General features: G+C 43.6%; 1 protein-coding gene across 1 annotated transcript in view; it reads left to right on the top strand.

Annotated features, from left to right (window-relative positions):
• The first annotated feature begins 258 nt into the window (after positions 1-258).
• Positions 259-12583, top strand: part of ATP2A2 (ATPase sarcoplasmic/endoplasmic reticulum Ca2+ transporting 2) — a 54305-nt gene continuing 41980 nt past the window's right edge. The window contains exons 1-4 of the mRNA XM_049788769.1: positions 259-384; positions 1205-1222; positions 1375-1457; positions 10774-10878. Of these exons, the coding sequence (XP_049644726.1) occupies positions 267-384; positions 1205-1222; positions 1375-1457; positions 10774-10878 (324 nt within the window). The 5' untranslated portion in view covers positions 259-266. The remainder of the gene's footprint in view (positions 385-1204; positions 1223-1374; positions 1458-10773; positions 10879-12583) is intronic.

Below are 12583 nucleotides of genomic sequence, written 5' to 3'. Positions count from 1 at the left end.
GGCCGGCCGAGCGCCCCTGTCCTCTCCCTCCGCTCCCCTCCCCTCTTGCCTGCCGACGTCGGGCGGGGCCCGGGAGGCGCGGGGAGGCGGCGGCGGCGGCGGCGGGCTGGGAGGCAGCGAGGCGGCTGAGCTGACGTCAGGGCGGGCCGCGGGTCTTGGGGGGCCCCGAGCGCGGCGGGAGCGCGAGGCGTGAGGAGCCCGCGAGGAGCCGCCGCCGCCGCGAGCCGAGGCGAGGCCACAGGCCAGGCCGGCCCCCCGCCGCCGCCATGGAGAACGCGCACACCAAGACGGTGGAGGAGGTGCTGGGCCACTTCGGCGTCAACGAGAGCACCGGGCTGAGCCTCGAGCAGGTCAAGAAGCTCAAGGAGCGCTGGGGCTCCAACGGTAGGTGGCCGCACGCTCGGCCCTCCGCGGCCCGGGCAGGCTGTCTGGGAGGAAGGAAGGAAGGAAGGAAGATGGCTGACCGGGCTCCACCTCGTGGGCTGCAGGCGGGAGCGAGCCGAGCCGAGCCGAGCCGCGCCGCCTCCTCCCGCGCCGCGAGCTTTGACCTTCCCCGGGCCGAGCGAGCGAGCGAGCGAGCGAGCCAGCCAGCCAGCCAGCTCCCCCCCCCGCCCCGCTCTTGCCCACCCGCACCCGAGCGTGTCCTGCGGGTTCCAACGCCCCGTGTCGGGGTCCCCACGCACCACCCCGGCTCGTGTCGGAGCGCCCCGCGAGTGTCGTCTACACGTCGGGCTGCATCTGGATCTGGATCTGGATCTGTGACAGGACACGAATCGAATCGAGTCCGAGTCGAGGCCCCGCTGTAGAGGGCGCTGGGATTTGTGCTGGCGTTCCCCCGGGGGAAAGAGACACACACACACACACACACACACACACACGCACACACACACACACACACTCTCGAGCTAGCCTGCCAGGGATCGAGTTTCGTGCATGCATGCGATCATACATACGTGCGTGCAGGGCTTCTTGGAGGTCCATTTTCTATTTTTATTAGCACGGTTGCAGCGGGGAAAATGGTTCATGGCCACCCGTCTTAGCTAGCCAGCCAGCCGCCCTTCTTTGCAGAGTCCCCCGAGGTCAGTCGTTTGAAGAATGCTTAGACGGCGTTAACATATATATATATATTTTTTTCTTTTTCTTTCTTTCTTCTTCTCCCTTCTATTCTTGTGACACGTTGCCCGGCGGATTCTACATGCTGCAGAGTTACCGGCTGAAGAAGGTGAGACATTTTTTTAAGTGTTCTCCCCATAAGCACACTCACACATTTTCTTTGTTGTTGTGTTGTTGTGGTTTGATTGACTCCCGTGTGTAAATGTTAAAGAGGACATTTACAACCAATGTGTTTCTGCCTTGTTTTTTTTTTTCCAACAGGGAAAACCTTGCTGGAACTTGTGATCGAGCAGTTTGAAGACTTACTAGTTAGAATTTTATTACTGGCCGCGTGTATATCTTTTGTAAGTACAGAGGAAATTTTTATTATTATTATATTTTTTTTTAGTAAAAATGTACAGGGTATTTATTGCACACGTGAAAACCCCTAAAATGAATGTCTCTGGGAAGAGTTAGATTATAGAGAAGTGAGCTGGGTCACCGTATTTTTTTTTGTTTTAATTTGAGTATCTTAAAATTTATGAGCAGAATAGTCTAAGTTATTCATAGAAAATAAATGGATGCCTAGCTTTCACGCAGTGGTTAGAAATTGTTTCTGAACATGGTAGGGTTTTAGAAATTCTCGGGCCCATATCATTATGAAAAATAATTCTATCTGGAAAGCTTTTTCCGTTACGTGTTCTTCTGTAAGACCATGCTAAGGTGATGATGTGCCCTTTGTAGTCTGTAAATAGAGCTTACAGAAAGAATATTCCAGTTACTCCTCCTGGTAATGGCAAGGTGACAGTTTCTGACAGTGACAAGAATGATGACGGCATTGATGGCACCACTGTTGACCAAATTTGGTCACTGACCTTTAGGGTGGTATATTATCTAGATTGGACCCCTGTCGTGATTATTCCTAGGTTGAGAGAACAAGGTACATTTCGTTCTAGATCTTAAATGGGAAAAAGAAGTATTTTCTCTTGTTCTGTATGTGCTCGCCTGCTGAGTCCTATATGGTTGCTAAGAAACTTGAAATGTGAAGTCACAGCAGAAGAAAGGTGCTGTTAATTAGGCTACTTCTAGGTTATTGACATGTATTTTGATTTGATAATTAATACTGCATTTCTTTTCTTGTGCAGTGGCTTCCATGACTATCAATAAGGTTGCAGTGTTTTTTGTTCTTATGAAAAGCATGAGGGTGAAGTGAAATTCACCCATGGCAATACTTTTTTAGGCTTTGCATATTGACATGATTTTAGTTTTATTATTTGTGTTGTATGGTCTGCAAACCCCTTTGAATACCATATCATGGAGAACTAAATAAATAAAGCAATGGACACTTTTAAAGTTTAATTCAGTGTCTATCCTTATGTTTTAATAGATTAGATTAGTCTTTGTATTGTTGAGCACACTGAAAAAGTCCCTCTCCCTTTGCTCACATAGCTATTTTACCTGTTAAGATTCAGAAGTGGTGGAACTGTTTGATTAACTTAATACATTTTCATAGGAAAATGATGTTTGATCTAGTATATCTAATTTAGCGACATAATTCTGAACTAATCACAGATTTCACTGTTACTACTGTCTGAAAAGGGCATCAGGGAGTTAAAATTAGCCAGTGTATATATACAAGCCTGAGATGAAATACCTTTTTATTGCATTATTTCATATATGTAACTTATGGCAGTGTTACAGCAACAATGGCATTTCTAAGTAAGCTCTTGGTTATTGGAATTGTATAACCCTTCAGTGGCCAGTTTAATGATTTCTATGTTGAATTTTATTATTTTTTCTTTTTGAAGCAAAAAGATTGTTTTTAGGCCTTTTTATTTATTTAATTTTGGCTTCGGGGCTACTCCTACAGTTCTAGTGTTCAGGACTTACTACTGGCTCTATTCTCCAATCACTCCTGGCAGGGCTCAGGAGACCATATGGGAGACCGGGGGTCGAACCCCAGGCTTGCTGGTAAAAGACTAGCGGTTTATCTACTATACTCAATGACCCCTCACCTTTTAAAGTGAGGTTTAAGAGGTTTTAATTTTATTTTTGCTGTAAGGTAGCTTGCTGAATTTTTTGTTTTGGTTTGCATTCATCATGTGTAAGCATTACTTGAGATCACTTCTGTACGCTCAGAGGATCATACAGTGATGTGGAGGTTGAACTCCAGTTGACCATTTGCAAGTTCTTTTTTTGTTTGGTTTTTGGTTTTTGGGATACATTCTGTGGCGCTCAGGGTTAACTCCTGGCTCTCTGCTCAGAAATTGCTCTTGGCAGGCACAGGGGATCGTATGGGATGCCAGGATTTGAACCACCGTCTGTTTGAATCAGCTGCATGCAAGGCAAACACCCTACTGCTGTGCTATATCACCAGCCCCCAAATTATTATGAACTTTAAAACAAAAGTTAATACTCTTGCTTTAGAAAGCTGCTTTACTTGATAAAGATGATCAAGAAAGTCTAGTTATTAAATTTGCTTCATTGATTTTCTTGTAATTTTGGTTCTATGGCTTCATTATGTTTAACTGTTTCATTCCTCTTGTCTTTGCAAAGAGGATGGTATCTTTTTTTGTTTTTAGTATATTCTTACCATTTAAGACAGAAGAACACTAAATGTTATTTCTTTGGAGGGGTGGAATGGCAGTTCTTACATAGATGTTAAAGATATATAAAATTCTGTTCAAGTTAAAAATGCTAGGTCTTGGCCAGAGTAATAGTACAGCAGATAGGACACTTGCTTTGCATCCTGTTCGTATATCGTATGGTTCCCCAGCACTGCCAGGCGTAGTGTCTGAACAGAGTCAAGAGTAGTAAGTTCCCAGTATTGCTACGTGTGATCCAAAAATGGAAAAAAAAAAAAAAGCCAAAAAGCTCAGGATCTAGAGAAATAATAGTTTGAGGCTAAGTGCTTGTCTTGCATGCAGGACACTGTCCCTGCCTGGTTTTGTTAGTAGCATTGCATCTATAGTCTTGATCCCTGCTAGGTGGGATTCCCATACCAAAACTGAAAAAATAACCCTAGGTTTTAGTGATTTATTTCAAATATCAAACTAAGTAGTAAATTGTTAACCATAGTTAATATTTTGCTATGGCAGAAAGTAGTAAACTACATTAATGTTACATACTTGTGACCTGTAGACATAGTTTAATTTACTTGTAATATTCAAAATAGTTTTTAATTTTTTATATCACTTGAATTTGAAAAAGAACTTTATTTCTCCCATTGCATATGAAGTAACATTAAGAATTCCATACTTGGCGGGGGGCCGGAGCGATAGCACAGCAGGTAGAGGACACTTGCTGACCTATACGGTGGATCCAAGTCCACTCTGCGGTCCTCCAAGCCTGGCAGGAGTGATTTCTGAGTGCAGAGCCAGGAATAACCTCTGTGCACTGGTATGGCTCCCAAAACAAAAATTTCATATGTGGATATTCAAGTCTTGTCTTTTAATTTTTGGCCACATGCATCAGTATTCAAGGGATACTCTGGTTCTGCTTTCAGGAGTTACTTCTGGCAGGGTTTGGGGCTATATGGGTTGCTAGTTATTGAATCCAGTTCACTGAAAGCAAGGCAAGCACCTTACTATCACCACTCCTATCTTGTATTTTGAATTTCCCCATTACTCTCATTCTCTTCCTAACCATTTTTTTGGATTTCCATTGTCCCCATATAATTCCCCTAGCCAGGAATAAGCCCCATACCTTCAGGGTATGGCCCCGACTCCCACCAAAACAAACACAAAAAAATGATTGATTGCATTGCTTTTGAATCTATTTTACAGTTAACTTATTTATTTTCTATGAAGGTTTTTGGGCCACACCCAGCGGTGCTCAGGGGTTATTCCTGGCTGTCTGCTCAGAAATAGCTCCTGGCAGGCACGGGGGACCATATGGGACACCGGGATTCGAACCAACCAACTTTGGTCCTGGATCGGCTGCTTGCAAGGCAAACGCCGCTGTGCTATCACTACGGGCCCATTCTCTATGGAGTTTTGGGAAACATTTTCTACCTGTCTTATGTAAACATTTTGTGTAATTTTTATGTAAATCGTAGTTAGAAATACATGTGCATCTTGTATTTTGATATATGCTCATCCCATTGACCTCTCCTTTCTCCTAACTGTCTGTCTTGGAGTCTGTCATTTGGAGCATTACCTTCCCACTTCCACAGAGTTTTCCTTTTTAGTAGGACAAAAGCATAAAGAAATGAGACCAGATCATAACTGAATATATTGTTTTCTTTTCTTTCTTTTTTTTTTTTTTTGGTTTTTGGTTTTTGGTTTTTGGGCCACACCCAGCGGTGCTCAGGGGTTACTCCTGGCTGTCTGCTCAGAAATAGCTCCTGGCAGGCACGGGGGTGGGGTGGGGTGGGGGAACGACACCCATATGGGACACCGGGATTCGAACCAACCACCTTTGGTCCTGGATCGGCTGCTTGCAAGGCAAATGCCGTTGTGCTATCTCTATTGTTTTCTTATTAATGAAATATGGTTGATCTTCATTTTGAGCTTTGTAGCATTTAAAATATTTTTGGGTCATTTGTGGAATTAAAATGAACTTTATAATATCCAGGAAATTGATGTGTGTTGTTCGGAGGTGGGTGTTCTGCGCTTCACCCAGCAATGCTCAGGTGTTAACAACTTCTGACTGTACACTCGGGAATTACTTCTGGTGGTTCTCAGGGAACCATATGTGATGCCAGGGATCAAATCCTATTGGCCGGCCACTTGCAAGGTTAATGCCCTAGCTTAGCTGCTGTACTATTGCTCTGTGGGTGTTGATTTAATAGGTTCAACATTATCTGTCCACTCCTAAACGATAATTTGTCCATGAGTTGTTTGTTTGTTTTGGTTTTGGGGTCACACGCTGCAGTGCTCAGGGGTCACTCCTGACTCCACGCTCAGAAATCATTCCTGGCAGGCTCAGAGGGGACCATATGGGATGCCGGGATGCCGGGATTCGAACTACCGTCCTTCTGCATGAAAGGCAAACGCCCTACTTCCATGCTATCTTTCTGGCCCTGTCCATAAGTTTTTAATTAAAATTTTATAGAAATAACATTGGCTTACAAGAATATAAATGTTTATGCTTTAGGAGTATAGTGTTCACTAGTTTTCCATCAAGCATAATTGGGATATGTGTAGAACATTCAAAGAACTGAATGCCTGTTTCTCTGTGTGTTTGTTTTGGGGCTATACTCTGCAGTGCTCAGTCCTTCATTCTTGCTTTTGCACTCAGGGATTGCTCCTTCAAGGCTTTGGGGGTAATGTAAGAGGTGCTAGGGATTAAACCTAGATTGACTGCAAAGAAGGCAAGCACATTAGCTGCTATACTATCTATCTCTCTGGCCCCATGCTTATGTTTCTTAAACCTAAGCCTGATATGGTGAAAGAAAAGGCTACTATGTTTTATAGATTAAGATTATTATATAATTGAATATCGCAATTTAGTAATTGTGCTGAAGGATCACACATTTCATAAAAAATAGAGGTTTGCTCTAGCAAACAAGTCACTTCTTGCCTTAGTTTTATTCTTTGCTCCTGCTATTACGGACTATCACTGCAGTTGGTTCCTCTGGCCTAGCTGCCAAAAGGGAAATTTCATACCCATTTTAACAAGGTGTGAAGCTTATCTTACAGTTGCTAATGCCTCACTGACCTTTTGGAAAGATCCTAGTTACTCTTCAAGTTGAGCAACTTTTCTCCAAGAGCCAATTAAGTTTCTTATAATCTCTCCTTGGCAAATATTGGGTGGGAAGAGTAGTATCTGAGCAGCTGTGATCCTGCATCTTTGAAATTTTATAACTTCCTCGAGAAGATTTCATTCTGGCATTAGGCCTGGTTTTAACATCCGGAATGCCCTGTTGAAAGCTTGCAGCAACATTTATTTACAGGTTTTCTGCCTGCTCTTACTCTGTAGCTGTTAGTGATGAATGGCATCTTTCAGGCCTGGTTCTGATGTATTTTGTGGTTGATAGGTTTGGTTTTTTTTCTGTTTAAATGGTTATTGCCAGTTCATTGTTACTCACTCTTGTACTTGAAAGTTATACTCACCTTAAGTCAGTTATTTTTGTTGTGGTTTGCTATTTGTGTAAAAGCTCATTTTGGAGGATGCCTCCTTAGTGATGCTGGAGTTGCATACCCCCCCCCAGCCCCCCCAGTAATGCATGTCTGAAGGGGGTTGGCCTTCAGTGGCATTGGTGGCTATCAGAGCCACATCCTAATGTGCTGAGGGGGTAAGCAGGACATGTGCTCAGGGTTAAGATTTCTTTCTTTTCCTGGCTCTGCAGTCAGAGGTTGCATACAAGGCAAACGCTTTACTGCTGTACTATCACTCCGGCCCCAGGGTTAAGATTTCTTAAGCATAACAAGAGCACTGTACCCCTTTGAGGTATCTTACCAGATTTAAAAGTTCCATTAGTTACAAATACAGCCAAATGGCTTTGTTATTGTTATAAGTTTCGGTGTTTATTGGCTATATCTTTTTTTGTTTGTTTCTTTGGGCCACACCCGGCAGTGCTTAAGGGTCACTCCTGCCTCTATGCTCAGAAATCGATTTGCTCCTGGCAGGCTCGGAGGACCAAATGGGATGCTGGGATTTGAACCACTGTCCTTCTGCATGCAAGGCACATGCCTTACCTCCATATCTTTCCGACCCCAGTATTGGCTATATCTTGATTTGAACTTAATTTCTTTATAGGGGTCCCCTCTATATTGTGGATATCATGGTTAAACTAGGTGCTCTGACCCAGTGTTTTGTGCCAGGGACCATGTTGTGCTGGGATGGCGGGAACATAGAGCCAGGCACACAAGGCATTCACTCTTACTTAACTTCTGATCTAGATCCCTGACCCAAAACACACCTTTTAGATTAATTAAAAAAAATTATGAGATGGGGCATAGATAGCATGGAGGTAAGGTATTTGCCTTGCATGCAGAAGGACAGTGGTTCAAATCCCAGCATCCCATATGGTCCCCTGTGCCTGCCAGGGGCGATTTCTGAGCATGGAGCCAGGAGTAACCCCTGAGCGCTGTCGGGTGTGAACCAAAAACCAAAAAATAAAAATAAATAAATTTTGGGGCCGGCGAGGTGGCGCTAGAGGTAAGGTGTCTGTCTTGCAAGCGCTAGCCAAGGAAGGACCACGGTTTGATCCCCTGGGTTTGATCCCCTGCCCTCCCATATGGTCCCCCCAAGCCAGGGGCAATTTCTGAGCGCTTAGCCAGGAGTAACCCCTGAGCATCAGATGGGTGTGGCCCGAAAAACCAAAAGAAAAAAATTTGTGAGGGCCTGGAGAGATAGCATGGAGGTAAGGCGTTTGCCTTGCATGCTGAAGGACGTTGGTTCAAATCCCGGCATTTCTAAGAATAGGGCCAGGAGTAACTCCTGAGTGACCCAAAAACCAAAAACCAAAAAAAAAAAGGATAGTTCTGTTACTCACTGCAAACAAAAAATGTTTAAGCACTTCTAGGGCCCTGAGTGATAATACAGCAGGTAGGATACTTGCCTTAACTCATAGCCCACCGAGTCTGATCCCTTGCATCCCATATTCCCAAGCACTGCCTGGTATAATTCCTGAGTACAGAGTCAGGAGTAACTCCTGAGTATCATTGGGTGTGTCCCCCAAAAAAGACAGCACTTCTTGAAATAGAATTATGGAAGTGGATACTAGTGAAGGGATTGGTGTTGAAACATTTTATGCTTGAAACCTAATTATGAATAACTTTAATTTCATGGTGACTATAGAAAAATTAAATTACTGTATTTTCCGGCGTATAAGACGACTCACTAATTTTGCAGTTAAAACATGGGTTTAGGCCTATATTTGCTGTATTAGACAGAACGTTCTTGTGCTGCATGTGTTCCTGTGCTCATGTACCACTGAGAGCCAATCACAACAAGCAAAGGTTCAAAGGTTATACTACAATAGACTTCCTCTCTGACTCTGGCCAATCTGAGCAGGCTTTTGACAGTGTTGATTCGGGTCCAGAACATTGTCTAATTTGCATGCATTAAAAGCCTGCTTGGATTGGCTGAATTAGAGAGGCGGTCCGAGCAGCCTTGCAGTGATTGGTGCAGGATCGAGTTGGAAGATTCGTTTTGTGGCAATATCCAGACAATTTTCGTTTAGCGGCACATGGAAACATTTTTCGGTATATACTCAGCGTATAAGATGACGCCCGATTTTCGGTTGACTTTTTTTCAAAAGTCGTCTTATATGCCGGAAAATACGGTAAGAAAGGAAAATATTATCTTTCAGATTAAGTCAGTGGATATGTTTACTATCCTGATTGGCAGAAAGGTTTTGAATTTTAATTTAATTATTTCTTTTCTTGGGGGGGGGGTTTGGGTTTTGGGCCACACCCAGCGGTGCTCAGGGGTTACTCCTGGCTGTCTGCTCAGCAATAGCTCCTGGCAGGCATGGGGGACCATATGGGACACCGGGATTTCGAACCAACCACCTTAGGTCCTGGATTGGCTGCTTGCAAGGCAAACGCCGTTGTGCTATCTCTCTGGGCCCTAATTATTTCTTTAATTTTTAATTTAGATGGTTCATTTTTATCCTTTTAAGAAAATTTGGGGGCCGGCGAGGTGGCACTAGAGGTAAGGTGTCTCCCTTGCAAGCGCTAGCCAAGGAATCCCCCGGTGTCCCATATGGTTCCCCAAGCCAGGGGCAATTTCTGAGCACTTAGCCAGGAGTAACCCCTGAGCATCAAACGGGTGTGGCCCGAAAAACCAAAAAAAAAAGGCAGTATTTTCCCAAAAAGGAGGGGGGGGGGCGGAGAGATAGCATGGAGGTAAAGCATTTGCCTTTCATGCAGAAGGTCATTGGTTCAAATCCTGGCATCCCATATGGTTCCCCGTGCCTGCCAGGAGCCATCTCTGAATGTGGAGCCAGGAGTAACCCCTGAGCACTGCTGGGTGTGACCCAAAAACCAAAAACCAAAAAAAATAAAATAAAATTGGGGGGCCAGAGTGATGCTACTATGGGTAGGACATATGCTTTGCACATGGCCAACTTGGGTTGACTTTTAGCATCCCTTATGGTCCCTGAACAACCAGGAGTGATTTCTAAATGCAGAGCATTGTTGGGTGTGGCCCAAAAACCAAAAAGGGGAGGGAAAGAGGATTTGGGCTCAAGGATCACACACTGATCACTCCTAATGGCACTCAGGATGGATGCTAGGGATTAGTTTGTATTGGATTCTCTCTTCCTATCTTATGACTGCTCAGCTGTGACAGGTGGTGAACTTCCTTAACTTGTAGCTTTTAAGTCTTGGGGAAAGGGGTTTATACCTAGTGGTGCTCAGGGGTATTCCTGGCTTAATGCTAAGGAGATCATTTTTGATTTTATGATTTTACTATGGGTTGCAGCTTTTATAGCATTAAGAAATTAGGAGGGAGGCTGGAAAGATCGTTCAGAGAGTAGGGCACCTACTTTGCACACAGCCGACCCAGGTTGTCTGGTATCCCATATCATTTCCTGATGTGGCCCAAAACCATAATAAAATTTTGTAGTTTGATTCTCAAGAATTGTAAACAAGATAAAAGCTGGTTTTTACTACATTTACCACTGTTTTAATTGAAAATTTTTGTATATTTGAATTTTTTCAGTTATAAAGAGTCACTAATCTCGAAAGCATTTAACAGTTCTAACATTATTTTTTTTTTTTTTTTTAGGTTTTGGCTTGGTTTGAAGAAGGTGAAGAAACAATTACAGCCTTTGTAGAACCCTTTGTAATTTTACTTATATTAGTAGCCAATGCAATTGTGGGTGTATGGCAGGTAAGCAACAAGTCCTACTGTGCTAACTTTTATTTATTTAATTGAAGCTCTACATTTCATTAAGTTATGCCTTTCTCTTGGTGTGTTGACTAAAAATACCTGAACATTTGACCAAAACAGCTGAAATGTCTGCTATATGAGTTTTGTCTAGTCATTTTAATTTAGATGTTCTTTTTTTTTGGGGGGGGGGTTACTCTTAAGGTCAGGTGTTACTCCTGGTTCTGCACCTCAGACTCTATTCCTTTTAGTGCTTGGTACCATATGGGATACTAGGGATTGAGCCTGGGTCAGCTGTGTACAAGGCAAGTGCCCTACTCCTTGTACTATCTATGGCCTTTGTCATTTTAGTTAAGGTTTTAGATCTTTATGCAATATACCCTTTCCTTTTAAAATTGTCCTTGAACCAGAGAGAGTACAGAGGTTCAGGTATTTGGTTGGCTCGTAGTTGACAAAGGACTCCAACACACATAAATTCATTTTTTCACTCTCATTCTTGCACTTGCTTTCATGGTTTTGGGCCACATCTGGCAGTGCTCAATGGCTTACTCCTGGCTCTACTCTTAGGGACCACTCTTTTTTTGTTTGCTTGTTTGGTTTTTGGACCACACCTGTTTGACGCTCAGGGGGTTACTCCTGGCTATGCGCTCAGAAATTGCTCCTGGCCTGGGGGGACTATATGGGATGCCAGGGGATCGATCCTACACTAGCGCTTGCAAGGCAGACACCTTACCTCTAGCGCCTCTCTGGCCCCATCTTAGGGACCACTCTTAATGAGGCTTGGGAGGGTCATATCAGGAGCTGGGGATCAAATCTATGCCAGTTGATTGCAAGGCATATGCCTATCTTATCAGTCATACTATCTTCAGCTCTGAAGGAAAAATTTTATTTTTTGCTTATACTTGTTCAGTGAACAGTAAATGAGAAAAGTTTCTTAAAATGGGGCTATAGCGGGCCCGGAGAGATAGCACAGCGGCACTTGCCTTGCAAACAGCCGATCCAGGACCAAAGGTGGTTGGTTCGAATCCCGGTGTCCCATATGGTCCCCTGTGCCTGCCAGGAGCTATTGCTGAGCAGACAGCCAGGAGTAACCCTGGAGCTACTCAGGAGTACTGAGCACCGTTGGGTGTGGCCCAAAAACCAAACCTCCCCCCCCCCCCCAAAAAAAAAAAAAGGTGGGGCTATAGCGATAGCACAGCAAGTAGGGCATTTGCCTTACATGTGGCCAACCTGGGTTCAATTCTCCAGCATTCCATATGGTCCCCAGGCCTGCCAGGAGTAATTTCTGAGTGTCATCAGGTGTGACAAAAAAAAAATGTTTCTTAAAACCAGAAAACTATTTCCTAGCTTCTTCTTATTAAACTTTATTTTTAAATTTAGGATTTTTTAAATTCTCCTTACAGAGTGAGACTCTGTGTTTTAACTATAAAAATTGAGAGACCTCAATTGGGGAGACCTGGATATATGGCTTCACTTGTAAATTTCATGCCCTGTATGCATGAGTTCCTGAAGTTTTTAATCTCTTCACAGTGTTCACTGAAGCTATTTTCCCTCAATTGCCCAAGCATATTTAGCACAGAATGGAAACTAATATACTACAGAAAAATAATGGGATCCCTTTCTTCCCCTTATTTCATATAATAGTGATCCAGGGCCTCACATATAAGGAATGCACTCTTTTTTGTTTGTTTTTACTTTTTGCTTTTGG

The sequence above is a fragment of the Suncus etruscus genome, chromosome 15 (assembly GCF_024139225.1).
Source record: "Suncus etruscus isolate mSunEtr1 chromosome 15, mSunEtr1.pri.cur, whole genome shotgun sequence".
NCBI classification, from domain to species: domain Eukaryota; kingdom Metazoa; phylum Chordata; class Mammalia; order Eulipotyphla; family Soricidae; genus Suncus; species Suncus etruscus.
Note: the sequence above shows the minus strand (reverse complement) of the source record. Positions and strands in the feature narration are given on the sequence as shown.